This window comes from Oncorhynchus mykiss, chromosome 11 (assembly GCF_057628025.1).
Source record: "Oncorhynchus mykiss isolate SJ-2025 chromosome 11, ASM5762802v1, whole genome shotgun sequence".
Taxonomy (NCBI): Eukaryota; Metazoa; Chordata; class Actinopteri; order Salmoniformes; family Salmonidae; genus Oncorhynchus; species Oncorhynchus mykiss.
In genome coordinates this window covers 61,552,277-61,572,065 of record NC_143032.1, presented here as the reverse complement: position 1 = coordinate 61,572,065, position 19,789 = coordinate 61,552,277, and the positions used below count along the sequence as shown (strand labels likewise).

The window sequence follows — 19,789 nt, the reverse complement described above, 5'->3', positions numbered from 1 at the left end:
TAAGCAACGTTACTAATACAATTCACCTTATTAAAATACAGAGCTGTTTATTGTTGTGATTGATCACTTTTATAGAGGTTGCAGCATCAACCAAGAACCAATTATAATTGTACACTTCATTTCTAAGTAACAGCGTCGCCATTCTTTCCATAGTCCCAAACTAAATGTTCTTGGTTTTAGTTGACATTTTTAGTCCCTGTTCTCACCATCCTCAGCTGGTCTAGTCTGTTGGTGTAGCATACAGTAGGGAATAGTGTTCTTACAAGTACCCACATTAAATCAAACTTTATTTGTCACATGCGCAGAGTACAACAAGTACTTTACCGTGAAATGCTTACTTAAAAGCCCTTAACCAAAAGTGCAGTTCAAGAAGAAGAAAATATTTACCAATTAGACTAAAATAAAAAGTAACACAATTAGAATAACAATATCGAGGCTATATACAGGGGGTACCGGTACCGAGTCAGTGTGCAGGGGTAAAGGCTAGTTGAGGTAATCTGCACATGTAGGTGGGGGCAAAGTGAGTATGCATAGGTAACAAACAAACAGCGAGTAACAGCAGTTTACAAACGGGAGGGGGGGATCAATGTCAATTGTCCAGTGGCGATTTTATGAATTGTTCAGCAGTCTTATGGCTTGAGGGTAGAAGCCTTTTGGTGTACATGATCACTCCAACAATGCTGCTTTCCTCGGGGTATTGGTTCAACAGCACACTTTCGTCACCGTAAACACAAACATTTGGTTATTCCTTTCTATTTAGATGAACACATTTTTTCTTAACCTGTCCAGCATAAATTAGGCTCAATTGGAGAAAAATGGCTGGCTGAGAAGGCCAATTAAATGTACCTTGATTGTACCCAAAACTGTTTGTCTTTTGAGAAAAGGGGATTGCATAAGAAGATATGGTTTCTGTGTCCAGTGTTTTTAGTCCAGAGTTACGTGAGAGGCTAAAAGAGTAATCCTCCCTGAAATTCCAAATATGCTCCTCCCTGCCAAGAACCCCCTGTGGCCTAGATTCAACTCGAAGAAGATTCCATTACTCATCTGATTGTATGGTTTGGGTTGGGACGCGTCCAGTCATTTCTAGAGACCCCCAGCAGGAAGCAGATTAACTCAATGTCCCTCCTGTTCTTCTTTTTTATGTCATTTATTAGAGAGCTGCTCATTATGGTAGATAATCTATTCACTCTCTCCCATTTCCACAAGGATTTTATCTTTCTGGGCCAGAAATCAAACCCTGAAAATGCCTGAAACGTAAAATCCCCTTTGGTGTAAGGTGTTACATCACTCAGTTGGATTGTTGTTGAGGCTGGGACACAGTCATCACAGTCATCCCTTTATTGAACATAAAAACAAGCAAAATCAGATTAGCACGTCTGTGGTCAATCACAATGTACCAAACTACTGCAAAGCTTTGTGGCTAAAGGAACAATCAATTACTCTTTTAAAACTCAGCTAGACAGTCATTAACTGTCAAATTTCCTTTCACATGCCAATAACTGCTACATTCCAAACTGTTGAAAATATTACCTGAAGAGTGAACTTTGACATACACAAATCACTCTCTCACCCCCACTCCCATTTCCTCTGTTTCCCAATTACATATGTCTATGGTGTGTCTCCGGGGGTTGGACGAGCCTCACCCCTCACCTTATCTCCTCCATGGCCTACCTTGTGCTTTCCTCCGTCCCTATGTAGGACAGGAAGGAAGGCAATAAAGAGTCGATTACCTCAATCTCTGTTGGAGGTGGAGTATCAGAAACCACAGATATGGTGTGTGGACTCAATTATCAAAGGAGGGAAATATATCCTGCAAATACTCCCTGTTCGAAGGCAAACCAGGGAACACTAATTCATTTCACAACACTTTCTCTAGTTGTTCATGACTGAACAAAGCAGATGGTGTTTACGTAACATTCCTCCAGATACATGAACATTCTCCAGCTTGAGATGATTACAGAATTCCTTCAAAGTATAGGGGTGTTCTGTGGGGCTGTCTGATTCTTGCTGCAGATGTAGGGCATTGGTTTTCTCCCTTTTTCTCTCTCTCTCTTTCCATAATTCATCTCCATAATTCATCCACTAGCTCTCACACATCACTCCAGTTCCATTTCCACATGCTTCCTGTGTGACCTTGTGGCCCCACACATATGTGTGTGCACAGTGTGTGTGTTTTAGTGAATCTTTGAGCTTGTTGTGTTGTACAAGGTTTGTTTTTGATTTTGCTAAAACACAGCTGTCACAGAAATGTATATTAAATTATGTTAACTAATATTTAACCAAAAAAGCTCAATGGTGTCATTGATTGGGTTAACAAGTACAGTGAGGAATGTCTTAGACCATGTGTCTTTGAATGATCTTTTTGTAACAAGGTTGTTATGTTCTCTGTATATTTACAACTCTCAACTCACTAACCTCTTCTCCTTCTCTGGAGGCAGACAAGCCCAAAGGGGTTATGGGAGGTGTTGTCTGGGGCAGCAAGGAGAGACAGTTGAAAGGCTGTACTAAGGCTGTACAAAATAAAGAAAAAAGAAAACAAACTGTAAGGCTGTGTGTGTCTGTAACCAGGTTGATGTTTCTATTAACTCACTGGATGGGGGTTTTCCAAAGAGGGCTTGTCTACGTAGTGAAAAATGACTTTGAGAAAGAAAGAGACCCGGGAAAAGACTAAGGACGAATGATAGAATGAGATGAAGAGGGACTGATAGACTGGCAAATGGAGAAGGAGAGTGGGAGAACGAAAACAGGAAAGAGACAACAGTAGAGAGAGCGGGAAGACTGTGGTAGACTAATGATAATGATTTAGCATGTATTCCTTTGGAGGCAGGTGAGATGTGTAGACTTAGCACTGATTCCACCATCACTTTAATTAGTATGGGGAATAAAGATATCTTTTTTAGGAAGAAAAAAAATCTCCCTAATCTCCTGAATAAACCATAATCTGGAAAATGAGCCATTCACCACTTTCAGCACTGAGCACAGCCCCACCGGTGGCCAGTTATAACCTGCAACCAATATTCCCTCTAATGTTTTTTGGCACAGAGCAAATTTCAGGTCTGCTGAACGCAAATTTGAACATTGTGAAAATTCTGTGTAACTTCCAGCATGCGTTTACTGTCAACAGTTACAGTTTTAACAGTGGCCAAGTAGGCTACTGTGGCTATTTGATCATAATGTAGGCCTGCCAGGGTGGCCTACCATCAAAAACAATGGAGAAAATGCATCCCATAATATTTTAACATGGAAATAGCTGTTCTATCATTCAGCCTACAGAAGCAACTAATGTGTGGTGTTCAATGTAGGCCTACATTCCATGAGACATTTGAAAAAAACATGCAGGGCTTGACATAACTGTTTATCCACTTTATCCACAAGACTGAAAGTGACTGAACATGTCCTTGTCTTGTTTGATGCAAGACACGACTTTACAAAATAAAATGCATTATTATTCCTATACCATTATTACAAAGAATCAGACAAATGATGCTACCCTCTGCCTATTGGCTAGTTAACTTATTCAAGCCTGTCTCAAAATACATCACTGCCCCTTTTTAAGACAAAAAAAGCTCTTTAACAGACTAGCTTTTCAAAGGTATTTAGAAATGTAAACATTTTGTGCTCTTGTAGGAATCAACTGCCAACTACAAATGATCTATAACTAGGCTAATAACTCACTAACTAGCAAAAGATATGAACAAAATGTGCAGACGTGGCTACATGCAGCTGTTGCTTTGATCTGAAAACAAGTGCGTCTGAAGTTCCGAATACCTGTGCCCCCGCGCAGGTCGAGTAATAACAGCAACAAAGTCATGCCAGTGATGTGACAGAGTGTGAGAACGTGCCCCTGCGGTTCATATTAAATCGTACGTTAGACCACCCACTGTCTCTGAGAATCTTATCGCCCAGAAAACTCTGAGTGACAGGAAAGTACTGGCGCTCATCCAGGTATTCGTAGAACCATAGTTACAGTCGTAACTTCCATTCTACTTCATACCTTTCAGACCGTCAGTACGGTTGAAAGTATGGATGACTCATACCAACAAGGTCACGAGGAATAGCACTACTAACCTCTGACTAATGCAACAGTGCCACTGGAAAAATGGCAGAGCCCATGGTGTGTCAGGATGCGACGTTGAACTTGTAAAATCTTGAGAACGTGCGGGTCCATGACCAGGTAGCAGCTGCGCATATCTCGTTCAGGGGGACGTCACTCAGCGTAGCCCAGGATGTGGCAACACTTCTGGTGGAGTGACATATCACACCTTCTGGGACAGGGAGCCATACACCCTTGTAGGTCTGAGTGATGACATCCACAACCTAGTGTGAAAGCCTCTGCTTGGACAATGCAAGGCCTTTTGACTTCCCACCGAAGACCAGCTGTTTCTGTGCCAACTTCCGAGTTTTGCATATAGCGTTTGAGGGCATGGACTGGGCACAGGAGATTTTCTCGCTCTTTCTCCGTATTCTGGAAAGGAGGGGGACAGTAGGCCGCCAGTTCGATGGCTTGATTGATGTGAAGGTGTGATGAAATCTTAGGCAAAAAGGCTGGATTGGGCCATAAAGTCTCGTCTAGGTTGTCTGCCTTCAATTGTAGTCAGACAGGGCTCATAGAGAGCACGTGGAGCTCACTCACACGTTTTGTAGCTAAGAGGAAAGCCGTTTTCAGAGAGAACCATTTTATGTCTGGCTCCTCTGTATGCTCGAAAGGAGATTTTGTCAAAGCCTCCAATACTAGTGGCAGGATGCCGCGCAGACGGCCCTAGGGGAATGCAGCCGGCGGACACCTTGTAAGAATTGGCAGATGAGGTAGTGGGCCCCTGACGATTTTCCAACGATGCATAAATGGTTAGCCAATATGGCTGAGGCATACACCTTCAAGGTAGAGGCAGAGCGACCAGAGTCCAATAGTTTCTGAAGGATGCTCAGTATAACAGGTACAAAGCAGGACACCGGTTCCTCTGCCCTGGTAGAGCACCATTCGGTAAACAGCTTCCAGCGACCAGCATTCATTATCCTGGTTGATGGGGCTCTGGCGTTCTGTAACGTCTCAATAATAGCAGGATCGCTCCTTCTGAGGCCACACCTATAGCTGTAGTTAGTCTGGGCTGGGATGCCATATCCTACCGTACAACTGTGAGAGCAGATCCTGTCTGTTAGGGAGCTGCCATGGCTCTCCCTCCAGAAGACTGAGGAGGGTTGGAAACCAGGGTCTCGCTGGCCATCTGGGGGCTACAAGCAGCAGCTTGTGCTGAGCCTGAGAGACCCTTTGCAGCGTTGCTAAGATCAGGGGGGTCGGAGGGAAAGCATACAGTAAGCCCTCTGACCATGTGTGGGCTAAGGCGTCCGTCTTCCTCCACGGCCGCAGAGGAGAGTAGCACACCCTTGTCACCTGTATTTTGGTGTTTCTGTCCTGCTTGGGGTCCAAGCGGAGGTCGTTGAACCACACTTGGAATGGCCTTAAAGACTGCAGACCTAATGGTATCACCGTGTAGGCCGCCGCGAGCCGCCCATCAGTTGTTGGAACATTCGTACCTTCACCAATTCATTCAACTGGAATTTTTGCAGAAGAAGAATACTGTCAACGTGCAGAGGTGTTATATGTGCCCTCATAGTGCGGGAGTTCAGAGCCATGCCAATAAAGGTGACTTTTTGGTTGGTTTGTAGTTGCTCTTTTCATTGTTCACGGGAAGACCCACTGCGGTGACATGGGTCAGTGTCAGCACTGTGCTCTCGGCCGCACACTCGCAAGAGGGGGTGCAGATGAGCCAGTCACCGAGGTAAGGAAGGATCTTGATCCCCTGTAGGTGGAAGGAGCTCAGGGCTGCGCTGACGCATCTTGTGAAGACGCAAGGATCCAGTGAGATACCGCAAACTGGTATGCCTGGCCCTGGAAGGCGAACCGTAGAAAACTCCTGAAAGAAAGCATCCTGTACATGAACCATTCCCCTGCGGTTACTGTCTGGAGAACGTCAACCGTCTGCAACAAGTGAAAGGGGCGAACTTTTAAGAGAACATTGAACCATTTTAAATCCAGAACTGGACAAAAGCATCCGTCTTTCTTCTGAACCAGGAAATAGGTTGAGTAAAAGCCATCTTGCTGTTCTGATGCTTTTACTCGTGATTGTGCCCGACATCGGAACTGCAGTCTGTACCATTGTGAGCGGGTCATCACCACCCATGGGTCTGAGGAGTTGGATTCCCAGTAGGTCAGGTGCTGCTGGGTAAACTGGCCAATGGGAGAGGGGGGGGGGGGGGGGGGGACTGACCATGACCATGACCACGGCCCCGGCCTTTTGGGTATTTGGGGGGTGGCTGCATTGCCGTCTGGGGCTGGCGAGCACCTGTGTTAGGCTGGTGGTAGGACCAAGGGCGTGTGTAGGGCAGGGCCGAGTGAGAGCGGCGAGGTTCACGCGTGTTAGGCCTCCCTCTTCCACGACTCTTTGATGCCTGGTTTCTGGGCTTTGGGTTCCACAGCGGTGTAGCCTGACTCAGCTGTTTTCTACGTTTGATGAGCCCGCTCAGCCAGGTGGGCGAAGAGCAGCCCAGGGACCACTGGGAGCTTTCTCAGCGTCCGTCTGGAGTCATCAGACATTGGGGTTTGGCGAGCCAGACCTTTCGACGAGTCACAACAAGGGTGGACATCAGTCTGCCTAGCTCTCTGGTAATGAGTCAGTCAGGTTGCAGAAGTCCAGGTCTGAGTGGTCCGGCTGGAGCATCCTGTTCTGTGCTAGCATGAGCACTGAGAGAGAGTTCCCTATGCCGGCTGCTGTGTCGTAGGCCCATGACAGTAGCACATCTGAGGTCTGGGGCAGCGGGCATCATCCTTCAGGGATTCATCTGGGGAGAGCATCGGCTCTGCTATGAATTCATCTACCTTAGGCATATTGTTCAGCCCGTATTGTTTTGCTTCGCGCATGGCAGATATCGTCCCATTGTCCTTGCCATGGTGGGCTAGAGCCTGCGGGTCGGCCCAGCATCTCTGAAGCTCTGTAAGAAAAGCCGGTACAATGAACAGTGTAGCTGCCGGGGCCTTCTTAAAGAACGGGTTAGGTGCAGGGGCCTTCTTAAAGAACGGGTTAGGTGCAGGGGCCTTCTTAAAGAATGGGTTAGGTGCAGGGGCCTTCTTAAAGAACGGGTTAGCTGCAGGGGCCACCTTAAAAAACGGGCTAGCTGCCGGGGCCACCTTAAAGAACGGGTTAGCAGCAGGGGCCGCCTTAAAGAACGGGTTAGCTGCTGGGGCCTTCTTAAAGAACGGGTTAGCTGCAGGGGACTTCTTAAAGAACGGGTTAGCTGCAGGGGCCTTCTTAAAGAATGGGTTAGCTGCTGGGGCCTTCTTAAAGAACGGGTTAGCTGCTGGGGCCTTCTTAAAGAACGGGTTAGCTGCTGGGGCCTTCTTAAAGAACGGGTTAGCTGCTGGGGCCTTCTTAAAGAACGGGTTAGCTGCTGGGGCCTTCTTAAAGAACGGGTTAGCTGCCGGGGTCTTCTTAAAGAACGGGTTAGGTGCAGGGGCCTTCTTAAAGAACGGGTTAGCTGCAGGGGCCTTCTTAAAGAACAGGTTAGCTGCTGGGGCCTTCTTAAAGAACGGGTTAGCTGCTGGGGCCTTCTTAAAGAACGGGTTAGCTGCAGGGGCCTTCTTAAAGAACGGGTTAGCTGCTGGGGCCTTCTTAAAGAACGGGTTAGCTGCTGGGGCCTTCTTAAAGAACGGGTTAGCTGCAGGGGCTGTGGCTTGAGGGTCATCAAGCTCTAGCCTAGCAAAGGCCGCACGTAGGAAAGCACGTAGTGAGGCAGAGCTTTCTTCTGACTCTGTGTGATCAGAGCCACGGAATTACTCCTCTGACCCATCTTCAGTGTTCAGACTGAATGGGTCCACAACACTGGTTGGCACCTCCTTCATGTTGGGTGTGTCATCATCCTGGTCACTAAAGTGCCAGTTGGCTGCCTGAGTGAGTAGCAGGTCATCATCACGGCTATCTGAGTCCTCTGTTGCGTCCCCCATGTATGAAGGAAGTGCTAGAGAGCCCCGACTCAGGGCTTGAAGGAACACAAAAGTGTTTTTAGCTGCTCTATCTCAGAGGATAAGGAATCGACCTTCACGAGTGAAGCTCTTATGTTTTTACCAGGGTGGCGCCATCAGCTTTGTGGGTTTTCCCTCTTTCAGTGGACCTGGGTGGGTCCTGGCAACAACGTCTGACACTGGTAAATTATATTTGAAAACCAGGCCCTCAACTCTGGCTAGCCGCGCTTCCCTCACCTTCACAGGCAGGATGGCGCAGTTAATGCAGGGGTCAGAAAGGGCCTCACGCAGGTGGCCAACACCTAGGCAGTGGGGGCACAGGTCATGACCATGACTTGTAGTTCAGCTTCACAAGAGGAGAAGCCATGCATGCCCAGCATCATGGTGATGCGCTGTTGTCTCAGCTCAGAATGTGAAGAAAATGTATAAAACAAATAAATATAAAATATTTCTTATGCTAATTACGGATTCATCAAATGAACTAATATAATAGTAACCGGAGACTGTAAAGAACAGCTACCACAATACACAGTAAAGGTAGAGAGCTACAACAGTCTGGTGGGAGCTGTACAGCACCCACAAAATGATTTTGGGTGAGCCTAGCTATGACCATAGGGCTGGAGCAGGAGAGATATCATACGTTCTGCCTACAACAAAATCTCTTCCGTAGTTTTTTTTGTTTCGGTATGTTGCATTGAAAGTGGCTAATATTGAGTTGATTCGATCACAATTGCCACAGTAAAGGGAAACGTTGATAGTGTTAACTAACAGGGAAAACTCTAGAAAGTTGATAGTGTTAACTAACAGGGAAAACTCTAGAAAGTTGAGTGAAGTTCAATCTCTTGCTTCTTTCCATGGGCTGATATTTCTTCTGCACTCTGTGTGGCAATCCTGGGGAGCTGCGCAGCAGTCTCTGGGCTACTGCACACCCAAGCATGCACACAGTTTAGAGGGAACACTGTTTAGCGGGAACATTGCCTGCAACATTTATACAACCTCCAGCTAAATATATACTGTACATGGATGGTAACTGTCTTCAATCGATACCTGACAGTCTCACATTTCATCTATTTTGATCTAATTCAATCTCTCTTCATCTGATTTATGTTCTTAATGTGATTCATTCCTTGGGGGACTACTGAGAGCCTTTCCCTTGTTTCACTGTGTTTGTGTTTGTACTGTACATGTGCTTTCTCTGCATTGTTGTGCCCGTAAGTAGTCTACACCTGTTGTTTATGAAGCATGTGATGAAAAACATTTGATTTAATTGATTTGCTGCTGTATATACAGTACATATGGAGTACAGGAGTCCCTGTTTCTTTGTCCTTGCTCAGCTCGCCTATTTTTGTCCTCTGTGATGTTGTTTCTCTCTTTCTCTTGGTCGACAAGTGGGCACACGCCTTTGTCTGAGAGAGCTGCCAAGAATATCATCAAAGCTGGCCAATCCCAGGCGAGAGAGAGAGAGCCCACACAACACAGGCCTCTCTCGCCCCACCCTAGAGTTCTGTCTGACTCCAATGTGCTAAATATGCACCCCCAACTGCACAGTACAGGACCGGAGAGTGTCTCTCTCTCAACCCAAAACGCATCTGGAACCACAGACTCAGATGAACGTCATCCCTCTGGCTTTAGTTAGGGCCTCACCTTATTGCTGCAGTCCGGAGGTCTTCACAGCAGTGTGTGTGTGTTTGTGCGTGTGCGTGCTGTGATGTTTATTTGTGTGCCTTTTATGACTTTTTGCACTGCAGCAATGAGCTGGACTAAGCGTTCCAGGCAGATGAGGCAATATTTGGTGAGGCAGGGAGAGATGGGCCCTCCATTACACAGGTACTCAGAGGGACCTCTGCTCTGCTTGAAGCTAAGACACACACAGTCAGCTAGGGCTAGCCATGTCTCACCCTAATGTAATATAATCACTGTGCTGTTGACACACACACACACACACACACACATACACACACACACACACACACACACACACACACACACATACACACACAGAGAACTCAGGACCAGAGGGGATTTTGTCATGGATATGAGTAAGCATGATGTCATAGGAAGAGTTGAAATGAAATGAAGAAGACGGTAGGTTGAACAGAGAATGAACAGTTTATGCCTTTCTGTAGATTTGTGAATGTCGACTGTCATGTTTCGTAGGCTGTGGGTGGTAACCAGGGTTCTGTTATGTCTCTGTAGGTGCGGGAGATCCTGGGCCGCTGCTCCTGCCCTGCCCAGTTCCCCATGACCAAGGTGTCTGAAGGGAAATACAAAGTGGGAGACTCCAGCGCTCTGATCTTCATACGGGTATGAACCGACCATCAACATCAACCCCATCCACTAAACCAGACCATAAGAATAGTCAACAATCAGCCTTGAGTGTAGTGTGTGTGTCTGCGTGCATGCATGTGTGAGTATGTCTTAAACCTGTGGATGCATTAGTAACCAGGTTAACCAAACAGGTTAACCATTGCACCTTTACACAGTCCAGGAGTCCATAGATAGGTTCTTTTGTCTTTTTCACAGCTCATGGACGTGACTTTGGATTACTCTAATATCACTTAGATTGCATTGCAGTTTAATAGTAGGCTACAGTTAATATTTTGGATAAATGCAAATATTATGCCCAGGAGAAATTAGATTGTCAAATGTTCATATGCTGCTGTTGTGATGACTGCTTACACAGTGTTACAATGGAGGCATGCAGTGTGTATATTTAGCTAAATTTGTTGCTGCAAGGAAAACCAGAACAGGGTCAAACAAACCAACTATTCTGTAGATATAATAAATGTCCCCTGAACTACAGTATGTACAGTGATCTCACTCTCCCCAGTCCAGGCTGCATATTGTTTATAATTTGAACTGATCTGACCTATTCCAAGTCCACTGCACTGCCTCTTGGTACCTCCCTACTGGCTGGCCCAGACCTCCCAACTCCCATACACGCTGGCCCAGCGTGACACAAATAGAGTTTTGGGTCATTTCCTGTATGGGCCCTTATCTGTCCTGCTCTGCTGCTTGCTTCTGCTAGGCTGTGTGCCTCAGTCTGGGCTCTGCCTGGTGTCGCCACTGAAACTTTATCTTGCCCTCCGGGCCTCTGCCTGCAGGAAGGCTCCGTGCCAGATAGATCGATTCTGTTTCTTACTTCCCATGTACCTCCGCCCAATTAATGGACTCAACGGATGCCAGTCCAAATCGTATCCATTTCCAGGATGTCTGCCTCAATATTTCCACTCTTCTTTTGAGCAGCTCAAACTTTCCCAGAGTTTAAAATGGCTAGTCATGTAGGTCCGTTAAAAGCACAGTGTGTATGTTCGGATCTGTGGTATGCTTTTACACTTCAGTGAGATGTTTCTGTTAAAAGTTTATTAAAGATTGGATGACTGACTGTGTGTTTGACTGTATGTAGTGGAGTGCCAGTTTTAGTAGGGTCTTACTTGTGTAGTATGTTATAGTGTAGTGGCTGTTTTGGAAGCAGATAACGTAGAATTATTAACTTTAGTGCCGTGGCTTTGTTGGAAGCAAATAAAGTGTTAAAACTAAAGTGTAGTGGCTTTTGAAGCAGGTAAAGTGTTAAACTCAAGTGTAGTAGTTGCAGTGTGTTCGAAGCATGTCACATCTTAGTGTAAAGCCTGTCTGGAGATTGTATGTAGGAGCCATTTCTCTGGCAGATTACCCCCCCCCCCACACTGTCTCTGCATTCTCCTCCACTCACTGAGGAGGACAGTGATTATACATATCCCCCAGCAGCCACTAGTGCAGCCCAGCCAACACGCTTCCATATTTATCTTCAGGGAGGAAGCTAGCCTGCTGGCTGCCACCATCAAAGCCAACAGGCCTCATTCAGCTGCCAAAGCCTGACTAAGAGTGCAGGCTAGAGGATGAGGTGTAGGAGAGAAGGAGGAAGTGAGGGGAAAAAGGGGGATAAATAAATGGAGGAGAGTGACTAGGGGGGACTCTGGGAGGTCGCCCATGTTCAAGGGAAGGGTGCTTGGGGTTGTAGTACAGTGTCAGCTGGCCATGAGCTTAAAACTTCAAGCCTGATTTGGGAGGGAATTGGTTTACTCCACCCCCATCGTGATTACAAGGAGTCTCTGTTCGTCGTTGACATAGAAACAGGGGTTGGCTCTATGGAGTTGTGGAGTGTGGGATACCCCATCACTGATGGAGTGGCTGCTGAGGCAGAGGGCTGGAGCATCACTGGTTCCAGGGAATCAACTAATCCTTATCATGGTACTCACAGCACAGAGGCTGGGTCAGTCATAGTGGGACTCCACTAGTGGACCAGACAATAGACAATAGGCCAACAGTTTACCATCGCATAGCCTCTCTGCTGGGAACAAGACCAAAAGTTTCAGGAGTAGAGTGGCAGCAGTAAAGGACTAGAGATAGAAAAGAAGAAGGAAGGCAGAGGACAGCTGTTTTGCAGACAGGCAGTGTGTTGTGTTGGCGGTGTGGTGAGCATGTTGAAGAGCAGCAAAGGACAGGTGGTAGATGTCCTGAGTCAGTGTGGGAGGCCTTGCATGGCCACGTGATTTAGTGCAGAATGGCTCCCCGCAATATCCAGCTCACCCAGAGCACCCTCATGGTCCTGCCTGGCCTGGCCACAGAGACACGGGCCCAGCCCCTGAATGAAACATGTGGCTGGCAGCAGTGACTACACAACCCAGAGAGGAGGCAGACTGGTGAGGCTGCCTGTATCCACAGGACTTTCACATCAAGCTAAATATACAGCCTCTCTCTCCCTGCTGTGAGGAATGCATCTGCCTGCAGGGGAAAGAGAGCGACAGAGAGAAAAAGACTCTGTCTGGGGTTCATACTCTGGGTCTGTTTGCCTCAATGAACAACCCCCTCTCCTCTCTTCTCCTTTCCCCCTCTCTTCTCGCTCAACCCCCTCTCCTCTCTTCTAGCTGAAATTGTAGGATTGGAGGGGCAGGATGAGTTGTTACCATGCTAATTCACCCCCCCCCCCCCTCTCTAAAAGCATGGTTACGCCAGCTGAGAGGGAGAGAAAAGGAGTGTCTTTCATAGCAGTGTGCGTGTTTATTCTTCTCCCCTCTCTTTTTAATTGTGTGTTGGCATGGCGATGAAAAGTGCTCATAATGGCGGCAGCTGGGGGGTCATGTGGGAGGAGGCGGAGGCATGGGCACTGGCAGGGGTGCATCTGATGGGAGTGTTATGTCAGTTTTGGGGAAGGGGGAGGGACTCCAGGCCAAGCACTCAGCATTCTGCTCCACTTGTCGGATTTATATATCTATTGACTTGATCTGCAGTTTGTGTGGTATCGCACCGTGTCACTGGGTTTCAACATCACTTTAGTTTTTTTAAACAGTGTGTGTGCGTGAGCGGTTGTGTGTGTACGCAGGGTTTGGTTTTGTACGTGTGTGCTAAGCTTCAAAGTATATAGTCTCCCGCTAGTCTTCATTATGAGAGTGAATTTGTGAATTGATGCCATGTTTGTCAGGGTTGTAACCTTGTCTCCTTTCTCTCTCTCTCTCCTCAGGTCCTTCGTACTCATGTGATGGTGCGTGTGGGTGGGGGATGGGACACATTAGAACACTATCTGGACAAGCATGACCCCTGCCGCTGTGCTGCCTTCGGTGAGGTCACCTCTACCAAAACAACCAGCCCTTTACCCTTTATAGTCACTGAGTTGTATTGTATTATATTGTACTGTATTGTATCTAATTCTGGTCAGTCTGCACGGTTCACAATTGTTTTACAATTGTATCCATTTGAACCGCTTATCTGATACAACTCAGGTCAGGAGTTGTACAGCTCACACTGTGGTACCATAGTGTTAACACAAAGTTACCACAGTCTTACCACAGTGCTACCATAGTCTTACCACAGTGCTACCACAGTCTTACCACATAGTCTTACCACAGTGCTACCATCATCTTACCATGGTGTTACCACAGTGTTACCACAGTACTACCACAGTCTTACCACAGTCTTACCATAGTGTTACATTGTGTTACAACAGTGCTACCATAGTGTTACAACAGTGCTACCATAGTGTTACAACAGTGCTACCATAGTGTTACAACAGTGCTACCACAGTGTTACCACAGTCTTACCATAGTGTTACATTGTGTTACAACAGTGCTAGCATAGTGTTACAACAGTGCTAGCATAGTGTTACAACAGTGCTACCATAGTGTTACAACAGTGCTACCATAGTGTTACAACAGTGCTACCACAGTGTTACCACAGTACTACCACAGTCTAGTGGTACCACCAGTGTTACATTGTGTTACAACAGTGCTAGCATAGTGTTACAACAGTGCTACCACAGTGTTACCACAGTACTACCACAGTCTTACCATAGTGTTACATTGTGTTACAACAGTGCTACCATAGTGTTACAACAGTGCTACCATAGTGTTACAACAGTGCTACCATAGTGTTACAACAGTGCTACCACAGTGTTACCACAGTACTACCACAGTCTTACCATAGTGTTACATTGTGTTACAACAGTGCTACCATAGTGTTACAACAGTGCTACCATAGTGTTACAACAGTGCTACCATAGTGTTACAACAGTGCTACCACAGTGTTACCACAGTACTACCACAGTCTTACCATAGTGTTACATTGTGTTACAACAGTGCTACCATAGTGTTACAACAGTGCTACCATAGTGTTACAACAGTGCTAGCATAGTGTTACTGTAACAGTACAAATTTAGACCGTCCCCTCGCCCATACCCGGGCGCGAACCAGGGACCTTCTGCACACATCAACAGTCACCCTCGAAGCATCGTTACCCATCGCTCCACAAAAGCCGCAGCCCTTGCAGAGCAAGGGGAACTACTACTTCAAGGTCTCAGAGCAAGTGACGTCACTGATTGAAACGCTATTTAGCGCCCACGCTAACTAAGCTAGCCGTTTCACATCCGTTACACTCACCCCCCTTTTGACCTTCCTCCTCTTTTTTTCCGCAGCAACCAGTAATCCGGGTCAACAGCATCAATGTAACAGTACAAATTTAGACCGTCCCCTCACCCATACCCGGGCGCGAACCAGGGACCTTCTGCACACATCAACAGTCACCCTCGAAGCATCGTTACCCATCGCTCCACAAAAGCCGCGGCTCTTGCAGAGCAAGGGGAACTACTACTTCAAGGTCTCAGAGCAAGTGACGTCACTGATTGAAACGCTATTTAGCGCCCACGCTAACTAAGCTAGCCGTTTCACATCCGTTACATTACCACATTGCTACCATAGTGGTATTGGTATATTATTAGGATCCCCATTAGTTGTTTTTGAAACCAGGTTTGCTGTTCATTTGAGCAATATGAGATGGAAGGGAGTTCCATACAATAATGGCTTTATATAATACTGTACTGATTCTTGAATTTGTTCTGGATTTGGTGACTGTGAAAAGACCCCTGGTGGCTTGTTTGGTGGGGTAAGTGTGTGTGTCAGTGCTGTAAGTTGAATGTACAAACAATTTGGAATTGAGTCTTCAGTAAAGACTTTAAGGTTGAGACCGAGTTTGCGACCGAGTTTGCGTCTCTCACATGGGTAGGCAGACCATTCCATAAAAATGGAGCTCTATAGGAGAAAGCCCTGCCTCCAGGTGTTTGCTTAGAAATTCTAGGGACAATTAGGAGGCCTGCGTCTTGTGACCGTAGTGTACGTGTAGGTATGTACGGCAGGACCAAATCAGAGAGATAGGTAGGAGCAAGCCCATGTAATGCTTTGTAGGTTAGCAGTAAAACCTTGAAATCAGCCCTTGCCTTGACAGGAAGCCAGTGTAGGGAGGCTAGCACTGGAGTAATATGATAAAATGTTTTGGTTCTAGTCAGGATTCTAGCAGCCGTATTTAGCACTAACTGAAGTTTATTTAGTGCTTTATCCGGGTAGCCGGAAAGTAGAGCATTGCAGTAGTCTAATCTAGAAGTGACAAAAGCATGGATTAATTTTTCTGCATCATTTTTGGACAGAAAGTTTCTGATTTTTGCAATGTTACGTAGATGGAAAAAAGCTGTCCTTGAAACAGTCTTGATATGTTCTTCAAAAGAGAGATCAGGGTCCAGAGTAACGCCGAGGTCCTTCACAGTTTTATTTGAGACGACTGTACAACCATTAAGATTAATTGTCAGAGTTTAAAAGTAGAAAGTTTGCAGCCATCCATTTCCTTATGTCTGAAACACATGCTTCTAGTGAGGGCAATTTTGGGGCTTCACCATGTATCATTGAAATGTACAGCTGTGTGTCATCCGCATAGCAGAGAAAGTTAACATTATGTTTGCTGTCATCTTGCCGTTTTCCTGTTTAAACTTATCGAGCTGACCCTGGGAGAACTGCAAACTGTTCTTCAGGTCCTGGACCTCTCTGGTCAGGTTGTCTGTTTTTGTTATTCGTTGATTCCACCAGTATTTGGACAATTGTATTGTTGTAATAGCTGCTTGTAGAACTATTTTTGTTCATTTAAATGATCCTTCACCTGTGATAGAGAGACACCATTGTCTTCAACGGTACTCCCACCAGCCTTGGTCTTTGTCATGGTAGCAATGTAGGCTACGCTGTTACTCCTTGCAGTTCCAGACAGGGCAGGTCGCAGGGAAGATGGAAACAGAAACAAACAGCAGGGATCTAGACAGACACAACCCAGGGACAATCCGCGGTCCCAGCCACAAGGGCTAACTGTGTCACGGGCTGCTTTCAAGCCCTCAAGGAAATCCTGCTAGCTTGATAGGCAGCTAACAGTGGCAGCTAGGCTAGCTGCTACGCTAAGCAGCTCACCAGACCCTTGGTCGGCAGGAACCAAGTAGCAGCGGTCCCAGCAACTGATGCCAACCGCATCACGGGATCCAAACTCAAAAGGTAGCTAGCGAGTAACCAAAGCTTGTAAACAAACTAGTGCAACCACAGGTACAACCCCAAATCCGTAAACACAGGCACCCTCATAGATATCATCCTAACCAACCTGCCCTCTAAATACACCTCTGCTGTCTTCAACCAGGATCTCAGCGATCACTGCCTCATTGCTTGCGTCCATAATGGGTCTGCGGTCAAACGACCACCCCTCATCACTGTCAAACGCTCCCTAAAGCACTTCAGCGAGCAGGCCTTTCTAATCGACCTAGCCCGGGTATCCTGGAAGGATATTGACGATATGCAACTTTTCAGGGAAGTTAGGAACCAATATACACAGGCGGCTAGGAAAACAAAGGCTAGCTTTTTCAAACAGAAATTTGCATCCTGCAGCACAAACTCCCAAAAGTTCTGGGACACTGTAAAGTCCATGGAGAATAAGAGCACCTCATCCCAGCTGCCCACTGCACTGAGGCTAGGAAATACTGTCACCACCGATAAATCTACAATAATCGAGAATTTCAATAAGCATTTTTCTACGGCTGGCCATGCTTTCCACCTGGCCACCCCGAACCTGGTCAACCGCCCTGCACCCCCCACAGCAACTTACCCCAGCCTCATCCATTTCCCCTTCACCCAAATCCAGATAGCTGATGTTCTGAAAGAGCTGCAAAATCTGGACCCTCTCATTCTAAAATTATCTGCCGAAATTGTTGCAACCCCCTATTACTAGCCTGTTCAACCTCTCTTTCGTGTCGTTTGAGATCCCCAAAGATTGGAAAGCTGCTGCGGTCATCCCCCTTCAAAGGGGGAGACACTCTAGACCCATACTGCTACAGACCTATATCTATCCTACCCTGTCTTTCGAAGGTCTTCGAAAGCCAAGTTAACAAACAGATCACCGACCATTTCGAATCCCACCGTACCTTCTCCTCTATGCAATCTGGTTTCCGAGCTGGTCATGGGTGCACCTCAGCTACGCTCAAGGTCCTAAACGATATCATAACCGCCATCAACAAGAGACAATACTGTGCAGCTTTATTCATCGACCTGGCCAAGGCTTTCGACTCTGTCAATCACCACATTCTTATCGTCAGACTCGACAGCCTTGGGTTCTCAAATGACTGCCTCGCCTGGTTCACCAACTACTTCTCTGACAGAGTTCAGTGTGTCAAATCGGAGGGCCTGTTGTCCGGACCTCTGGCAGTCTCTATGGGGGTGCCACAGGGTTCAATTCTCGGGCCAACTCTTTTCTCTGCATACATCAATGATGTCACTCTTACTGCTGGTGATTCTCTGATCCACCTCTACGCAGACGATACCATGCTGTATACTTCTGGCCCTTCTTTGGACACTGTGTTAACTAACCTCCAGACAAGATTCAATGCCATACAACTCTCCTTCCGTGACCTCCAACTGCTCTTAAATGCAAGTAAAACTAACTGCATGATCTTCAACCGATTGCTGCCAGCACCTACCCACCCGTTCAGCATTACTACTCTGGACAGTTCTGAATTAGAATATGTGGACATCTACAAATACCTAGGTGTCTGGTTAGACTGTAAACTCTCCTTCCAGACTCACAACAAACATATCCAATCCAAAATTAAGTCTAGAATCAGCTTCCTATTTTGCAACAAAGCATCCTTCACTCATGCTGCCAAACATACCCTCGTAAAACTGACTATCCTATCGATCCTTGACTTCGGCGATGTCATTTACAAAATAGCCTCCAACACTTTACTCAGCAAATTGGATGCAGTCTATCACAGTGCCATCCGTTTTGTCACCAAAGCCCTATATACTACCCACCACTGCAACCTGTACGCTCTTGTTGGCTGGCCCTTGCTTCATATTCGTCGCCTAACCCACTGGCTCCATGTCATCTATAAGTCTTTGCTAGGTAAAGCCCCGCCTTATCTCAGCTCTCTGGTCACCATAGCAGCTCCCACCCATAGCACGTGCTCCAGCAGGTATATTTCACTGGTCACCCCCAAAGCCAATTCCTACTTTGGCCGCCTTTCCTTCCAGTTCTTTGCTGCCAATGACTGGAACGAATTGCAAAAATCACTGAGGCTGGAGACTCATATATATTTTTACTAACTTTAAGCACCAGCTGTCAGAGCAGCTCACAGATCACTTCACCTGTACATAGCCCATCTGTACATAGCCCATCTGTAAATAGCCCATCCAACTACCTTATCCCCATACTGTTATTGTATATATATATTTTTTTACTCCTTTGCACCCCAGTATCTCTACTTGCACATTAATCTTCTGCACATCTATCACTCCAGTGTTTAATTGCTAAATTGTAATTATTTCGCCACTATGGTCTATTCATTGCCTTACCTCCCTTATCTTACCTAATTTGTTTTTGACTTTATGTTTTGTTTATTCCATGTGTAACTCTGTGTTGTAGTTTGTGTCGCACTGCTTTGCTTTATCTTGACCAGGTCGCAGTTGTAAATGAGAACTTGTTCTCAACTGGCCTACCTGGTTAAATAAAGGTGAAATTAAAAAAAAGTGCTTCCACAATGCTATCACAGTGCTACCACAGTGTACTCATATTGCTACCATAATGCTATAATAGTTTTACCATAGTTCTACAACAGTGCTTACACAATGCAGCCACAGTGCTATCACAGTGTTATCATAGTCCTACCATAATGCTATCATAGTGTTACCGTAGTGCTACTACAGTGCATTGCCAGTGCTACCTCATTCAATATCATGTCAATGGCCTTTCAGACAACACTACACTTCACTCATAAAGCCCTCATCACGCTGTCATAAACATGACATGACGGCTGCCATAACCATTCTTATCGGTTAATGTTTAACCTTGTGTGTGATAGCCAGGCCTGGGGCTGGTGTTACTCTGTGCTGTGGGTAGAATAGCTCTTCACTCTCCATGAGTCCACACTGCTGCCAGACCAATGATGTCAGT

General features: G+C 46.3%; 1 protein-coding gene across 2 annotated transcripts in view; it reads left to right on the top strand.

Moving 5' to 3' along the window:
* gas2l1 (growth arrest-specific 2 like 1) overlaps positions 1–19,789 on the top strand; it is a 47,568-nt gene that overhangs the window by 19,820 nt on the left and 7,959 nt on the right. For both annotated transcript variants that reach the window (XM_090190789.1, XM_021621645.3), the window contains 2 exons: positions 10,211–10,318; positions 13,515–13,611. In XM_090190789.1, coding sequence (XP_090046915.1) covers positions 10,256–10,318; positions 13,515–13,611 — 160 coding nt within the window. In that variant the 5' untranslated portion in view covers positions 10,211–10,255. The remainder of the gene's footprint in view (positions 1–10,210; positions 10,319–13,514; positions 13,612–19,789) is intronic.